Raw genomic sequence first — 16,253 nt, forward strand, 5'->3', positions numbered from 1 at the left:
TTTTTACCGCGAAAGCAATCAGGCAGTGGATATTTTGGCCAAACCGGCGGCTTTGGTGCAACGTGGTTTTCTTGTACCTAGTATCCCGCCTAGCTTTTTTTTATATTTATTTTTATCTAGGGCTTAATTGTATGATAGGCAGATTTGGAGTGATTAGAGCTCCTTCTTCTTGGTCTATAGAGTAAGATTGGGTAGTCAACCATACCAGAGAGAGGGGTTTTTATGCAACTCTGCTCAGACTGTCTTTGGCAGCGACCATTTGTCATCTTTGGTAAGAGAGGAATGCAACGATACTCCAAACATGGCAAAGATCTCAGGAGGGAGTTATTCAAGATATTGCAGAAGATTTGAGAGGGAAAGCTTTGTCATGGAGGAATGTGAAGCAATCTCCTGCAGCTGTTAAACCTAGCTAGCTGTCGTTGGCATATTCTTTTGCAAATTTGTAGTGGTGATCGATCGGTCCAGTGGTTGCTAACTTTGAGGCTCTAGTTGTTTGTTTGTCCTTTGTTTTCTGCTCTAGAACTTGGTTGGTGTTTTGCTGGTCTTTAACTTTACAGGGGAAAAAAAATGACAGGGTTGGCTCAGTTACTCCTTGTCTCGCAAATATGAAAAACGACTTTGTTCTCCGTGTGATATAAGAACTGATTTCATAAATAAACAAACAATAATAACTACATAGAAGAGGTTTGTACTCTCAAGGAAAAAGAAAAAAAAAACTACGAAAGCAGTGAAATAACATTTGAGCTCACAAATTTTTCCAACCATCCCGAGCACAATGAAGAACCGGAATTTATGAGTGGCCGGGGAACACAAAAAAACTCGAGTGCGGTAAACCATTAACAAGTTTAGTGGAGTAGTGAGTTTCCGTCAATTGGTGGAGTAGTGGGGTTTCAACAGAGCAAGAATGAAGGACTAGGAACATATTTCATCCCCCCTATTTACCATTTTCACCAGTTTGCTTCACAACAACTAAAATCAGAAAAATGAGAATGGAATTCATTACCTGGTTTTTTGTGGGGATTCGAACGTCCAAATCCACAATCAAACGCACACAATCGAAGAACAAACCAAGAACAGAAAACAATATAAAGTAAGAAAAGAACAAGACATAGAGATTACGTGGTTCCGACTTAAGCTGATTGCTTAATCGTACTTCCACGGGGTGCTGGGGTGTTTCACTATGATGAAAATATGTCAGAGTTACAAAAAGAGGCAGCCCTAGCTTTGCTTTTATATGTGCAAGCAAGCTAATACTAGAAAACCCTAAAAAACGCTAAAACCTGCGCTGGACGGGACCCAAAACCTTCTGGGTCATTTTTACTGCAACTCTAAAATTGTCTTCACATCTCAACAATCACCCACTTGAAGACATGATCAGACATCCAGCCAATCATCAACTATCATTAACACCACCAGCACCCAGCCTCCCACTCAAGCTTGGAGACCCATAGAAGCTGAACAAGACTTCAGCTTCTCCACAGTAACCACCTTCGTAAACATGTCTGCCGGATTATCCCTTGTGTGAATCTTCTCCAAAGTGAACTGCCCATCCTCCAACAAAGAGCGAATAAAGTGATACTTTATGTCAATATGCTTGGTCCTCGAATGAAAAGCTGCGTTAATTGCCAGATGTATTGCACTCTGACTATCGCTGAACAATTTGCAATTGTCCTGTTCCTTACCCAACTCTTTCATGAAGCTCCTTAGCCATACCATCTCCTTGCATGCCTCCGTGGCTGCAACATACTCCACCTCTGTTGTGGAAATAGTCACTATTTTCGGTAGCCGCGAGACCCCATCAACTGCTGCACTCCCTAGTGTAAAAACATACCCAGTAGTGCTCTTCCTGCTGTCAATGTCCCCTGCTAAATCCGAATTCACATATCCTTGCAAACAAATATCAGAACCTCCAAAACACAAAGCCAAATCAGAAGTACCTCTCAGATACCGCAAAATCCACTTGACTGCCTCCCAATGCTCCTTGCTTGGATTTGCCATAAACCTGTTCACAACTCCCACTGCTTGATGATTGTCTGGCCTCGTGCTAACCATAGCATACATCAAGCTGCCTACCGCCGAGGCATATGGAACTTTGGCCATGTAGTTCTTTTCTTCATCAGTTACTGCCCCTTTTTCCCTTGAAAGCTTGAAGTGACTTGCCAACGGTGTGCTAACATGCTTAGCACCTTCCATGTTGAACCTTTTGAGCACCTTTTCAACATATTCCTCCTATGACAACTTCAACTCCCAAGGATTTTCTTTGCAGAACCCAAATCCTTCATTGCAAACTCCTTGGACAGCTGTGCCTTGAGATTAGCAATCTCATCCATGCTTGAACCTGCAACAAGCATATCATCTACATACAACAAAAGTATGAGATACGATTTACCAAGCTTCTTAAAATAACAACAGTGATCCCCATGACATCTATTGAACCCCGTATTTGTCATAAAGGCATCAAACCTTTTATACCACTGCCTAGGCGCCTGCTTCAACCCATACAAACTCTTTCGAAGCTTACATACCTGATCCTCTTTTCCATTGACAACAAAACCCTCTGGTTGATGCATATAAATATCCTCCTCCAAATCCCCATGAAGGAAAGTAGTTTTAACATCTAACTGCTCTAAGTGCAAGTTCTCAACAGCCACAATATTAAGGACACATCTGATAGTGCAAATCTTTACCACAAGAGAAAAGATTTCGGTGTAGTCAATACCTGATTTCTGCTCAAAACCCTTTACTACCAACCTTGCCTTGTACCGTTTGCTCCCATCAGATTCTTCCTTAAGCCTGTATACCCATTTGTTGTGCAAAGCTCTTTTCCCCTTGAGTAACTGAACCAAGTCCCAAGTCTGGTTTGATGAGAGAGAATCCATCTCATCATCCATTGCTCACTCCCACTCTCCCCTGGTCTCCACCTGCAATGCTTCCTTAAAACATTCTGGTTCACCACTATCAGTTAACAACAAATAGTGTAAAGAAGGAGAATAACGCATTAGTGGTTTAACGGTACGTGTAGACCTCCTGAGTGGAGGAGTCTGTGGATCTGCCTGTGGAGTAGGTTGTGTATTAATATCCTAAGGCTATAAGACATTACTGTCAGGGATCCCCTAAAACTCTACAAAGTCTGAATTTTCATTAGTCTTATCGGGTTGATTCTGTCTATTTCTATACAAAAAAGACTCATTAAATACCACATCCATACTCCTGCGTGTTTTCTGATTTTCAAAATCGTATAGCCTATACCCATAGCTATCAGTACCATAGCCTATGAACACACACTTTCGAGACTTAGCATCAAGTTTACCCCTATCACTCGATTCAATATGCATATAGGCCATGCAACCAAATACTCATAAATGAGATAAATTTACCTCTTTACCTAACCAAGTCTCCTCCGGCAATCCATTGTTCAAAGGAACTGAAGGTCCCCTGTTGATCAAATACGCCGCTGTATTTACTGCGTCAGCCCAGAATTGCTTAGGTAACCCAGCATGTAACCTCATGCTCCTTGCGCGCTCTAAGATCGTCCTATTCATGCGCTCAGCAACTCCATTTTGCCTTGGCTTCTTTGGGATCGTTTTCAACCTTCGAATCCCATTTGCAGCACAGTAAGCCTCAAACTCACCATCACAATACTCGTCGCCATTATCAGATTTCAGACACTTCAATTTCTTTCCTGTTTCATTCTCAACTAATGCTTTCCAATTCTTGAAAACACCAAACACATCAGATTTATGCTTGAGAAAATAAACCCATAATTTTCTAATAGCATCATCAATGAAAGTAACAAAAATAACGTGAGCCACCAAGAGAAGATACCTGAGATGGTCCCCACACGTCTGTATGAACCAGCTCCAACTTCTCTGATTTTAGAGTCTTTGCCACCTTTGTAAAGCTAACTTTCCTCTGTTTCCCAAAGATGCAATCCTCACAGAAGTCCAAGTCCAGCGACTTACAACCCGGCAATTTCCCTTTTGACAACATTACTTTCATCCCCTTTTCGCTCATGTGACCCAGCCTACGATGCCACGTAATACAATTAACCGTTGATGCTGCCACTGCGATGCTACAGTAAGTACCCGAAGATACATATAGGGTTCCTTCCTTTTTACCGCGAGCCATAACCAGTGCCCTTTTGCTCATCTTCCAAGCGTCTGATGTAAATGATGTGACCACTCCACCCTCTGACAACTGACCCACCGAAATAAGATTCTTGTTAGACTAGGCACATGTCTAACATCCTTCAATTTCAGTACTGTCCCGTCTGTCTGAGTCATATACACATCCCCTTTTCCAATTATGTTGCAAGCTTCATCATCACCCATATAAACTTTTCCAAAGTTTTCCTGCACATAATTCTGTAGCACATCCATGCGTGAAGTAGCATGGAATGAGGCTCCCAAGTCTACAATCCAAGACTCATCGCGAGAATCCAGCGAACAAATCAAGGCTTCATTATCCGATTCCTCGGAAACATTTACGGTGTTCTTACCCCCCTGATTATTCCCGTTCTGCTGCTTTTTCGGTGGTGCCTTACAGTCTCGCTTCCAATGCCCCAACTGACCACAGTTCCAACAACCTTCAGGTTTCACTTCTCTACTATAAGATTTACTCCTGCCCTTGTTCTTGGAACTCCTTCTTCCCTTGCCCTTGTTGCCTCCCCTATTTGCAGACCTGCCTCTGTCCTCTGTATTAAGTGCTGAACTCGAAGCAACATCCTCACCCGATGCTCTCCTCCTAGCCTCTTCTCCTAATATCAATCCAGTAACATCCTTCAATTTAATTGTTGCAGACCCAGAGGAATTACTCACTGCCACGACAAGTCCATTCCAACTTTCTGGCAAACTCGATAGTAGAACAAGAGCTCTAATCTCATCATCAAAATTAATACCCATGGATTCTAACTGATTCGTGACCGTATTAAATTCATTCAGATGTTCAGCAACAATAGAGTTTTCAGGCATCTTTAGGTTAAACAACTTTTTCATAAGATATACCTTGTTCACCACAGAAGGTTTCTCGTACATCTTTCCTAGGGCTTTGAACAAATCTGCTGTAGTCTTTTCTTTGGCAATATTCGACGCAACCGACAGCGCGAGGCTCAATCGCATAGTCCCCAAAGCTTTGCGATCCAAAATATCCCAATCTGCTTGCTTTATGCTTTCTGGTTTTGTGCTACTGATCGGATGATATAGATCCTTCTGATACAAAATATCCTCCATCTGCATCTTCCAGAAAGCATAGTTTGTACCATTGAACTTCTCGATCTTGTATTTTTCTTCAGCCATTGTGTAAACCCTTGACCTCCTAACCTGGAGCTCTGATACCAGTTGTCGGGGATTCGAACGTCCAAACCCACAATCAAACTCATACAATCGAAGAACAAACCAAGAATAGAAAACAATATAAAGTAAGAAAAGAACAAGACACAGAGATTACGTGGTTCCGACTTAAGCTGATTGCTTAATCGTACGTCCACGGGGTGCTGGGGTGTTTCACTATGATGAAAATATGTCAGAGTTACAAAAAGAGGCAGCCCTAGCTTTGCTTTTATATGTGCAAGCAAGCTAATACTAGAAAATCCTAAAAAACGGTAAAACCTGCGTTGGGCAGGACCTAAAACCTTCCGGGTCATTTTTACTGCAACTCTAAAATTGTCTTCACGTCTCAACATTTTTCTCAATCACCACACTCACAATCTTCTGCTCTATCACCATTCCAGTACACAGCAAATGTCTGGAGGATCAAAAGTCTTTGTTGCTTCAATTGAAGAACAGCCTTTAGTTCGATCCAAATTTCTCTGTCAAGTTGGTGAGTTGGGCTCAAAGCAACAATTGTTGTCAATGGAATGGTGTGACTTGTGACCATTCCGACCGCGTTATAGGTCTCGACCTGAGCACGGAATCAATCTCCGGAGGTTTAAATGACTCAAGCAGTCTTTTCCGACTCAAGTTTCTAGAGAAGCTGAACTTAGCTTACAACAGCTTCAACTCCACACGAATTCCATCCAGTGTTGGAGTCCTCACCAATCTAAAATATCTAAATTTGTCAACTGCTGAATTTGACGGCCAGATTCCGATGGAATTCTCGCGCTTGATGAGGTTGGTGAAGCTTGATCTATCTGGTAATTGGTACTTGAGAATTGAGAAAACAAATTTATTCACACTTTTTCGTAACCTTGGAGGACTTACAGAGCTTTATTTGGACGGGGTAAATATATCAGCAAATGGGTATGAATGGGGTCAGGCCATTTCATCTTCATTGCCTAACCTGCGAGTTTTGAGCTTGAGTGATTGTTTACTTTCAGGACCTATTGATTCTTCCCTTCAAAACCTTCAGTACCTTACAGAAATTAATTTGGCTGGGAACAATCTCTCGTCTCCGGTCCCACGTTTCTTTGCGAATTTCCCGAATTTGACAATTTTGATTCTCAATGGTTCGGAATTATATGGAACATTTCCGGACATCGTATTTCAACGGGTACAAACACTAGAGACTCTGGATTTGTGGGGCAATACACTGCTCAATGGTTCTTTACCTGATTTTCCACGAAATCGGCCCCTTCGAAATCTGTTGCTTGGCCGCACAAATTTTTCTGGTAATTTACCGGAGTCTATCGGAAATTTGATGAAGCTAAGGAGTATAACGCTTTATGAGTGTCATTTCAGTGGACAGATTCCGAATTCACTGGCAAACCTTAGTCAGCTTATTTCCTTGGATTTTTCATTCAACAATTTTGCAGGTCCAATACCTTCGTTTCAGGGATCCAAAAATCTCACTTCCATAGACCTCTCTAATAATGCTCTAACAGGTCTAGTTCCTTCCATTTACTTTGAAGGCCTTTCAAATCTTGTAGAGGTGGATCTCCGGAATAACTCATTCAATGGGAGTATTCCTTCTTCTCTGTTTTCCCTTCCATCTTTGCAGCAAATTTGGCTTTCCAACAACCAATTCAGTGAAGTTTCTGAGTTTCTTCCAAACAAATCCTCGTCTACTTTGGAGGCACTAGATTTGGAAAATAACAAAATACAAGGGCCTATCCCCTCGTACTTCTTTGATTTCCAAAGTCTCCAAGACCTCTATCTTTCTTTCAATAACTTTAGTGGCACCATACAGCTAGAAAGTTTCCATAGGCTTCAAAATCTCAAGTGGCTTATGCTTTCACACAATAACTTGTCAGTCAATGCTAGTATCAATGACTCTATCTTACCATCCTTTCCCCAACTCGTCTTTTTAGGATTGGTTTCTTGCAAGTTGCGAAAGTTCCCTCCTCTAATGAATCAATCAAGCTTGTCACTTTTAGACCTTTCTAACAACCAAATTTCTGGTGTCATACCAAATTGGATTTGGAATCATGATTATTCTGCATTGAATCTTTCTTGTAATCTCCTTGTGGGTTTGCAGCGGGAATATGTTATGCCGGCTAGTCTTACGACCCTTGACCTTCATTCGAATCAGCTCCGCGGTGAAATGCCAATACCACCAAAATCGGCGACCTATGTGGACTACTCAAGGAATAACTTCGGCTCTTCTCTCTCTGCTGAAATGGGCAACGGCATTGCCTCTGTTTCGTACTTTTCTCTTTCACATAACAAGCTTTCTGGACCCATCCCTTCATCAATATGCAATGAGAGCAACCTTGAGGTTCTTGATATTTCCAATAATAGATTCACTGGCACTATACCCCAATGTCTGATAGATAATAGTACTATGACCCTAGGCGTACTGAATTTGCAGAATAACCAACTTATTGGTAAAATAATGGGGACATTCCCGGAAGGTTGCACTTTGAGGACCCTTGAGTTGAATGGAAATCACTTGGAAGGGGAGGTTCCAAAATCCCTGGCCAATTGTGCAAATGCGGAGGTTTTAAATCTTGGTACCAACAACATAAATGGTAACTTCCCCTGTTTCTTGGCAAACTTATCAGAATTGCATGTCTTAGTATTACGATCCAACAAGTTCCATGGAAATATTCATTGCCGAGGAATTCATAATTATACCTGGCCAAAGCTTCAAATCATTGACCTAGCTTTCAACAACTTCAGTGGTTTTTTGCCCCCAAAATTCTTTTCACAGAGGAAGGCAATGAGGGATGGGGGTAACGCACAACCAAATCTCAATCAATTGCGTTTTGAGTTGTCTACCTTTTCTTTTTACTATGAGGATTCAGTGACAATTGTCATCAAAGAGTTAGAGATGAAGCTGGTGAAGATCTTAACTATATTTACCACCATTGATTTCTCAAACAATAGGTTCAAGGGAAATATACCAGATACAATTGGGGATCTGAAATCCCTCTATGTTCTCAACCTATCCCACAATGCCCTCACTGGGTCAATCCCTTCATCACTTGGAAACTTGTCAAAGCTTGAATCACTAAACCTCTCATGGAACAAGCTTGGTGGAAGCATCCCAATGACACTTTCAAGTCTGACATTTCTTGCAATTATGAACTTATCGTACAATCAACTTGTTGGAATGATCCCAAGAGGCCCCCAGCTTCAAACATTTCCAGAAACTTCGTTCAAAGGAAACAAAGGATTATGGGGACCTCCTTTGACCTCTTATTGCAAGGAAGCAGAACCGGCAACGCCAACATTGAATGGTACGCAATCATATATTGAAGAGGATAAGATTAACTGGGTTTACATAATCTCTACATTGGGATATACCGTGGGGTTTGGAGTTATTGTTGGGCCACTTTTATATTCGAAAAGATGGAGACAATGCTACTATAAACCTCTCGATAGAGTTATTGTGAGGATTCTCCATCATCAAGAGCAGCGAGCAAAACATCAAAGAAAAAGAGACAACAGAAACCAGCTTCAGAGACGCTAGCACCATTGAAGGGTAAGTGTTTGAAGAAGAGTGTAATTCTGCTTCTTCTTCTTTTGTACTTAATTATCTCAACTTGCTTCAATAAAGTAAAGTCAGGTAGAGGTTTGTGTCCGTCGTGTGGCAAAATATATAGCAGTTCCATTTACCTGAATGTCCTGTGTGCAGGAATAGTTGCAAAATTGGGATTCGAATCATGTACCATCTCTCTAGTTTCCTGAATCAAGTTTTGTATCCTTTCATGTTCCATGTGTTTCATAGACTCATAAAATAGAAGATACATTCGGGGATCGGGGATGGGCATCAATTCTTCTTGTTGACATATCAGAATGCTGAATCGTGAATGATGCAAAAACTCAACGCAAACAGAAATCTAACTTCTGAAATTCTGATAGAGATAGAAGATAGTGCATATTCATACAATGACACGCTTGATTTTATGAAAAATGGATGGAAAATCACTGTTCATTTCCTCAAAACATATCAATCAACGAAGCAAACACATCCTTGGACATTGCCACACCAAGAATTACCATACCACGAAATTCCCTGTTCATTCCTTAGGTTCTGTTCAGTTGCCAGGAATAATGTGCAGAAAAATTATTCTCAAGAAAAGTGAAGTAAAAGAAAAAGAGATCTATTATTTTTCCGTGAGTGTTCATTTGACAAAAGAATTTTGCAAGAAAACTAAAGTTTAGTTCATTTGTCGGGAAAAAGACATTTATGAGAAACTTCTTTATTTTTATTCCCATGGCTAAAGTTTAGTTGTATACGATATTGTTGCTTGGCTTTGGGCACATTTTAGTTCACAAGTTATTTCTACGATTGTGGAATTTGATTCAATTGTTGTTAATTTCCATGGTAAACTTGTAACTTTGGTATTCTAAATTCTCACCTGGATTGGTTTATCCCTTTTCAGGCGATCACGTGGAGAGGACAAGATTTAGCATTGGGCACTAAGTGGGCTATCCCTATTTTATGTCATTTAGTAATTTCAGTTACTTGATTTGCGAGTATGTTATAATATGTGAGGTAAATGATCTCTTCTATCAATTAACAAAAAAAAAAAAAAAATTGCGAGCATGTTATAATATGGCATGATATGGTACTTGTCTATTTTCCACTTTTCAAGTTGGGCTTAACAAATCCCATGATTTGTAATAAATTGAGTTTGTACTATTTATCTGTCAGTGTTCAATAAATAGAATATATATATTGTGGATATTTTCAATAATGCTTTCACATTTTATTTTAGTGATAGTCTCTTAACTGATAGAAATCAAAGGTTGTGGTAGGTTAGCCTTACAGGCCGGTCACAGATTCGTAGACCCCCGGGTTTGGGTTGTGAAAAAACTGAAAACGAAGAGCTATGTAGCATCCTTCCTATTCTAGTAGGTTCTCTCCCAGTCTACTTGGGGAGAAAATTTTCAGTGACGGGTGGGTACCACGTCACCCGGCTGACGTGGTGCCCAAGCGAGCACATCCAAGCCATCCAAAAGTGTATTGGACGGTCCAAATTGAAACACACTCTCTCCTCTGATCTCCTCTCACCCCCACACTCTCTCTCCTCTTTCTCTTTCCAAATCCAAGCCGTCCAAAATCGAAATGGACGGCTCGGATGCACCGAGCGGACACCAAGTGGTACCGCGCTTGGCACTGAAAAATTTCTCCTACTTGGGACTTGGGCGTGCCTTTGATATCCACCTAATTAGAAGCGAGGATTGTAACAAGCTTGAGGATGGAAAAAGGATGGGATTCTGTGCAGAATTGAATTCTGAACCAACTGGAATGCTTAGAGGGAGGTCCTGCCTACCATTTCTTGGGGAAAAAAAAAATGTCTGGTTCGTCCATCATGTCCCTCGATGGGCATTCATTGATTGAATTACTCATTCTGGGATAGATTATCTACTAAGGACATTCTGGAAAGTTGGGGCTTGCTAGTAGATATGTCTTGTTGTCTTTGTAATGGCTAAGTGGAGTCCCATGAACATTTAATTAATTTGTTTTTTGACTGTCCATTTTCTTGTCAAGTTCGGGGTACCATATGCACCATAATTTTAAATCCTTGAATTTAAAAGTGAATAATCCAAACCACCCATTTATTAAATCAATTAATAAAATGAAAAAATGGCTTAGCAGGTAATAGGTTATTCTCTCTTCCTTGACTCTCTCTCCCTCTCCCTCATTTGTAAAATACTACAAATTATATAACATAACCATAATTGTTATGACAACACAAAAAATTGGCATTTTCTTACCACAATGTGTCGTACCAAAAGAACATTTAGAATTGTGCATTCAATATACTTGATATAAAACCAATTTATCTGTTGTAATTGAATGTATGGTTGATTTGCAACCGCGACACAATAATGACGATCAAAACCATTGATTTCGTTATATTTGTTGATTAAATAATCCATGTAATTTTTTGGCTTGATAGGGTTTAGAAAGCCCTTTCATTGGCACCCGGATTCAATAGTAAAAGGATTTTTTTTTTTTGTCAGATTAAGGGTCTAATGATAAGCGATCAACTTCATTTTTGTATCTGGATACATTAAATTTTTTTGATTACGCAGTTGTCGATATCTAATTTTGGTGACAATGCTGAATATCATATGACTTGATATTCTAATAGTTATGATCGATCATTCTAAAAATATACTCGCTAAAGACATTTAGCTATGGTATGATATTTTGACGATTATAACTATCGTTAACTGAATATTCTGATTGAATTTTTTTATACGACACGTTGTGAGTATGAAAACGTTAATTTATGTTGTTATCATAACAAATTTGGTTATATTACTGAATTTATGGTTTGGTATTTTTTGATTATAACTATTGTTAACTGAACATTCCGATTGAATTTTTTTCATACGACATGTTGTGAGTATGAAAACGTCAATTTATGGTATTATCATAACAAATTTGGTTATATTACTGAATTTGTGGTATGATATTTTGCTAATTATAACTATCGTTAATTGAAGATTTCGATTGAATTTTTTTATACGACACGTCGTGGGTATGAAAATATCAATTTATGGTGTTGTCATAACAAATTTGGTTATGTTACTGAATTTGTGGTATTTTGGTCTTGTTACGGAATATTTTAATTAATTTCCTTTGCTATGATAGTTGTGGGCATGAAAATGTCAAATTATGGTATTGTCATAACAATTATGGTTTGTTATATAAGTTGTAGTATTTAAATATGTTTTCTTTTGATAAGACACGTTGTGGTAAGAAAATGACAATTTTAGGTATTGTCATAACAAATTTGGTTATTTTACTGATTTTGTGGTATTTTACACATATTTTGTTTGGGTATAACAATTGTTGATTCTAGTACGACATATTTTGATTTTGTTACGGAATATCATACTTGTCAAAGAATTTTTGATACGACTCGTTGTGGTAAGATAATGCCAATTTATGGTGTTGTCATAACATTTGTGGGTAGCATTATTTAATTTGTGATATTGTACTCATATATTTGGTTGAGGTACAAGTATTATGGTTTCTGGTATGAATAATTATGGTTACATAGTAACAATATTTTTTAACTATGGGTAACCTGCTAATGACCTGTTCAACAGGTAAATTTTAAAGTAGAAGTCATAACTAGCATAAAAAATATGCATTAAAATACCAAAAATCGTCATAATGAAAATCACAAATTGTCATAATTTAGATATACGGTATACCCTGTGTACCATAGCTGTGTCCTAATTATTATGTTTTTGGGTTAAGTGTTCTAATTAAGCTAAGTGTAATTGTGTTTTTGTTACCTAATTATCTCAACTTGCTTCAATAAAGAAAACTTAGGTAAAGGTTTGTGTCCATCGTGTGGCAGATAGCAGTTCCATTGACCTGAAATGTGGAGGCATAGTTGTACCATCTCTCTAATTTTCTGAATCAAGTTTTGTAACGTATCATGTTCCATGTGTATCATAGACTCATTAAATAGAAGATTCGTCCGGGAATAGGCATCTCAGTTCTTCTTGTCGACATATCAGAACACTGAATCGTGAAATATTGATGCAAAAACTCAATGCAGCAGAAATTGAACTTCTGAAATTATGATAAGAGATAGAAGATCGTGCATGCTCATACAATGACACGCTTTATTTTATGAAAAATGGATGGAAATTCACTGTTCGTTTCCTCAAAGCATATCAATCAACGAAGCGAACACATCCTTCGACATCACCACACCAAGAATTACCATACCACGAAATTCCATGTTCGTGAATTTCTTAGTGATGTGCATTGACAGTTTGTAAATGGAATCTCTACTCTTCCTTGGACATAAAGGAAAGGAATATGTGTATTAGTCATATAAACCATCTCATGGATAAACACACCAGTCTGGTATGGTTTTTTTTGAAACGGACCAGTCTGGTATGGTTACGGTTTATAGGTGATAGAAAACCCGTCGGGTTTTGGCTTGATTTTTTGTTTTGGTCGCAAATCTTGGGTTTGGATCTGTTTTGGGCGGATCGGTTTAGTTCCCAATTCAATTCACAAGTGGCGGATTGTCGTTTTTTCCATCCGCCACCCGTTTGTGTGTGTTGTTCAGTCGGATCAGTTTGGATGCGGTTTGGGGCACGGAATTGAGCCTGCAGTTTATCTTTTTATGTATATCAAAAATTTGAAAAATAGAGGCGCCCCAAAACTTCAAGTCCAAACAAGTCTATACATTCATCTCTGGATTTAAAGCCATCAAATATCTTTTCTCGACTTCCACTTTCTCGGCGACCAAACCAAACCAAAACTGTGTACAAAGTATGGACAAGAACATTAACAAGACTACTTAATAATTAACAGGAATATGAACCCATGCATTTGCCTAAATTAAACTTCGGACACCAACAGAACATCCACGAGTAGATGCACAAAGACAATTGACATGGCCTTGCAAGGATTTTCTCATTCCCATAGCATCATTGGTGGCTTCTTCTTCTTTTTTCCTAAATAGTTGAACAAAGCAAGAGATGGAAGAAAAGTGACAAACCCACTAAGGACCTTGATATGCTTGTGGTAAAGAGATTCAAAGTCTTCCATCAATGATCCTTGATGCCGGAATCCACAAGCCCAAATTCGAGCCTTTTCGTGTAGCGGATGGATAATTGCGAAAAGCAATGAAAAGAAACTTTATTTGAGATAAACTTTTCTAGCCATCCCAAGCACAATGAACTAGGTCTGTCAATGGACCGAATCCGATTCGGATCCGATCCGATCCGATAACGTCGATCCGATAATCCGATAATCTGAATCCGGTAATTCAATACGGATCCGGATCGGATCGGATTAAATCCGTTATCAATCCAAATCCGAACTTTATTAAAAAAAAAAAATGTTTAAGAAGTTGTATTTTTATTTTTATTTTATTTTTTAAAATTTTTTTTCAGAAAATAATTTTTTTTTTGCTAAAATTTTTAAAGTAAAAAAAGTTTCCGGATCGGATTTTCGGATCCGGATTACCACTATCGGATTTGAGTCTTATCGGATCCGGCCCATTGACAGGCCTACAAAGAACAACCAAATTTAATAAAATATCACCTAGTAACAGGAACATGAATTCAGCAAATTTTTCTATAGTTCTTTTGGAGTACTAAAACATTACCATTGTTATATGGATCCATCATTTTGGGCTAAGTAGCCATGCCAACACGACATGGGTGTGAGATAGGGATCGGATACGGCTATTTCGAAGAGAACGCATTAATTGTGAAACTTCTAGCTTTTCTTTGTATAAATATGATGAAAAGAAGAAAGTATTATATAACCGTTGGCTTTGAGAATTTCGCCAAACGAATATGTAACCGATGACTTCGAGAATTTTGCCGAATGAATATGTAACAGATGGCTACGAGAATTTTGCTGCACGAATATGTAACCGAAGGCTTCGAAAATTTTGCCCAACGAATAAGTAACCGAAGGCTTCGAGGATTTCGCCTAACGAATAAGTAACCGAAGGCTTCGAGGATTTCACCTAACCATAGCGACGCGTAGGTATGCTGAACACTATGGGTGAAAGTGCTTGAACCCTAGCGACGCGTAGGTACGCCAAACGCTAGGGGTGAAATTGCCGAACAGTACCAGCCCCAACACCACTGGTGTTGTAGCTCCATCCACTTTCAATCTCTAGGCTTTTCTTGAGAACAACTTCTATTTGCGCTTCGACTTTTTGTTTCCAGCAGTGTTCTGAGCCCCAAATTTTTATAGGATGGGGCTCGGGAAGCTCGGCCAAGAACTCCGCTTTGTCAAGCTCCCGTTCTTCTTCAGCAATCTTCAAGTCATTGGCTTTTATCTTCAAGGCAAGGAGTCAACTCGGCAAAGAAACCTGCAAGAGCCTGGCCTTACCGAGGCTCAAACCGTAACTTGCGAGGTCTTGTGAGTACTTCAATATTCGGCTTGATGAATATCGCAAGGTGGAGATGATCGTCTTCATCTGCAACAGACGTAAGGAGGACAGTACTGACATAGCACTTCTTTTGACCGGTGTCGGTCTCTGTAGAGGCATTCCTGCCGACCAAGGAGGCTATTGTAGGAGCTCGGGGAATTGTCCACTACGAGCGGCTAATACAACCATCACTCGGGAGCTGGTGCGCACGGGGAAGGTAATCAAGCCGAGCGGCCAAACAGGTTCCCATGAAGCTGATGAGTGAAATTGGTGCGGTCTGGAGTCGGTTCGGGATAAGCCCCAAACACTTGTAAGTTGAGTAGAACACTACCTCGATCAAACCACCTTGGCCGACCAATACTCATTGATCGGTAGATTTATCAATGATAACGGTGACAGCAAGAGCGTCCGTGTGAGATGTCTGTATACCGTTGACATCTTTAGGACAACAAGAGGAAGAGAATGATTTTATTCAGTTCCACAACACAAAGAGCTAGGAGAAAGTTTCCCCTGCAGAGTCGCCAATTGTGGGGGGCTGAAAAAATCATTGAACCTCTTCCTCCTTGCTGTTGTACAGTGAAAAGGTTGAACGGTAAACTGGGTACCTGAAAACCGAAAAGGGGATATACCTCTGGGAAGACGCTTCGACGAGCAAGTTAGTGAGAGCTCGAGAGGTAGAGGAAAGTATGCTTTTAGTGAAGTTTGTAAGAATGAGAGAGATTAGCTTATTTACCTTGTGGTATCACCTCTTATTTGTAGGCAAGGCTTTGAGTGTTGGACAAGTAGATGATATCACTTTTGGCTATAAGTAGAAAGCTTCTAGATCATGTCACTTTCGGCCATAAGTAGAAAGCTTCTAGATTAAGCCATAAGTAGAAAGTTTCTAGATGGCCCTTTGATTCCCACTTGCAAGCACTATTCCTGAGATCTTTTCCCAAGTGATAACGTACCTTCCAAACGAAAGCTTTACACCGCCGAACGAGCTAAGGTATGC

The 16,253-nt window shown here is 39.6% G+C and overlaps 1 protein-coding gene across 4 annotated transcripts in view; it reads left to right on the forward strand.

Moving 5' to 3' along the window:
• The window catches only part of LOC131325850 (receptor-like protein 33), a 45,347-nt gene that overhangs the window by 28,675 nt on the left and 419 nt on the right, over nucleotides 1–16,253 (forward strand). For 2 of the 4 annotated variants that reach the window (XM_058358326.1, XM_058358324.1), the window contains one exon: nucleotides 5,729–8,859. In XM_058358326.1, coding sequence (XP_058214309.1) covers nucleotides 6,085–8,847 — 2,763 coding nt within the window. In that variant the 5' untranslated portion in view covers nucleotides 5,729–6,084 and the 3' untranslated portion in view covers nucleotides 8,848–8,859. Of the gene's footprint in view, nucleotides 1–5,728; nucleotides 8,860–9,763; nucleotides 9,971–16,253 lie in introns of those variants that run through there. The other 2 variants (XM_058358325.1, XR_009199850.1) reach the window with 2 other exon arrangements.

The sequence above is a fragment of the Rhododendron vialii genome, chromosome 5a (genome assembly GCF_030253575.1).
Source record: "Rhododendron vialii isolate Sample 1 chromosome 5a, ASM3025357v1".
Classification (NCBI taxonomy): domain Eukaryota; kingdom Viridiplantae; phylum Streptophyta; class Magnoliopsida; order Ericales; family Ericaceae; genus Rhododendron; species Rhododendron vialii.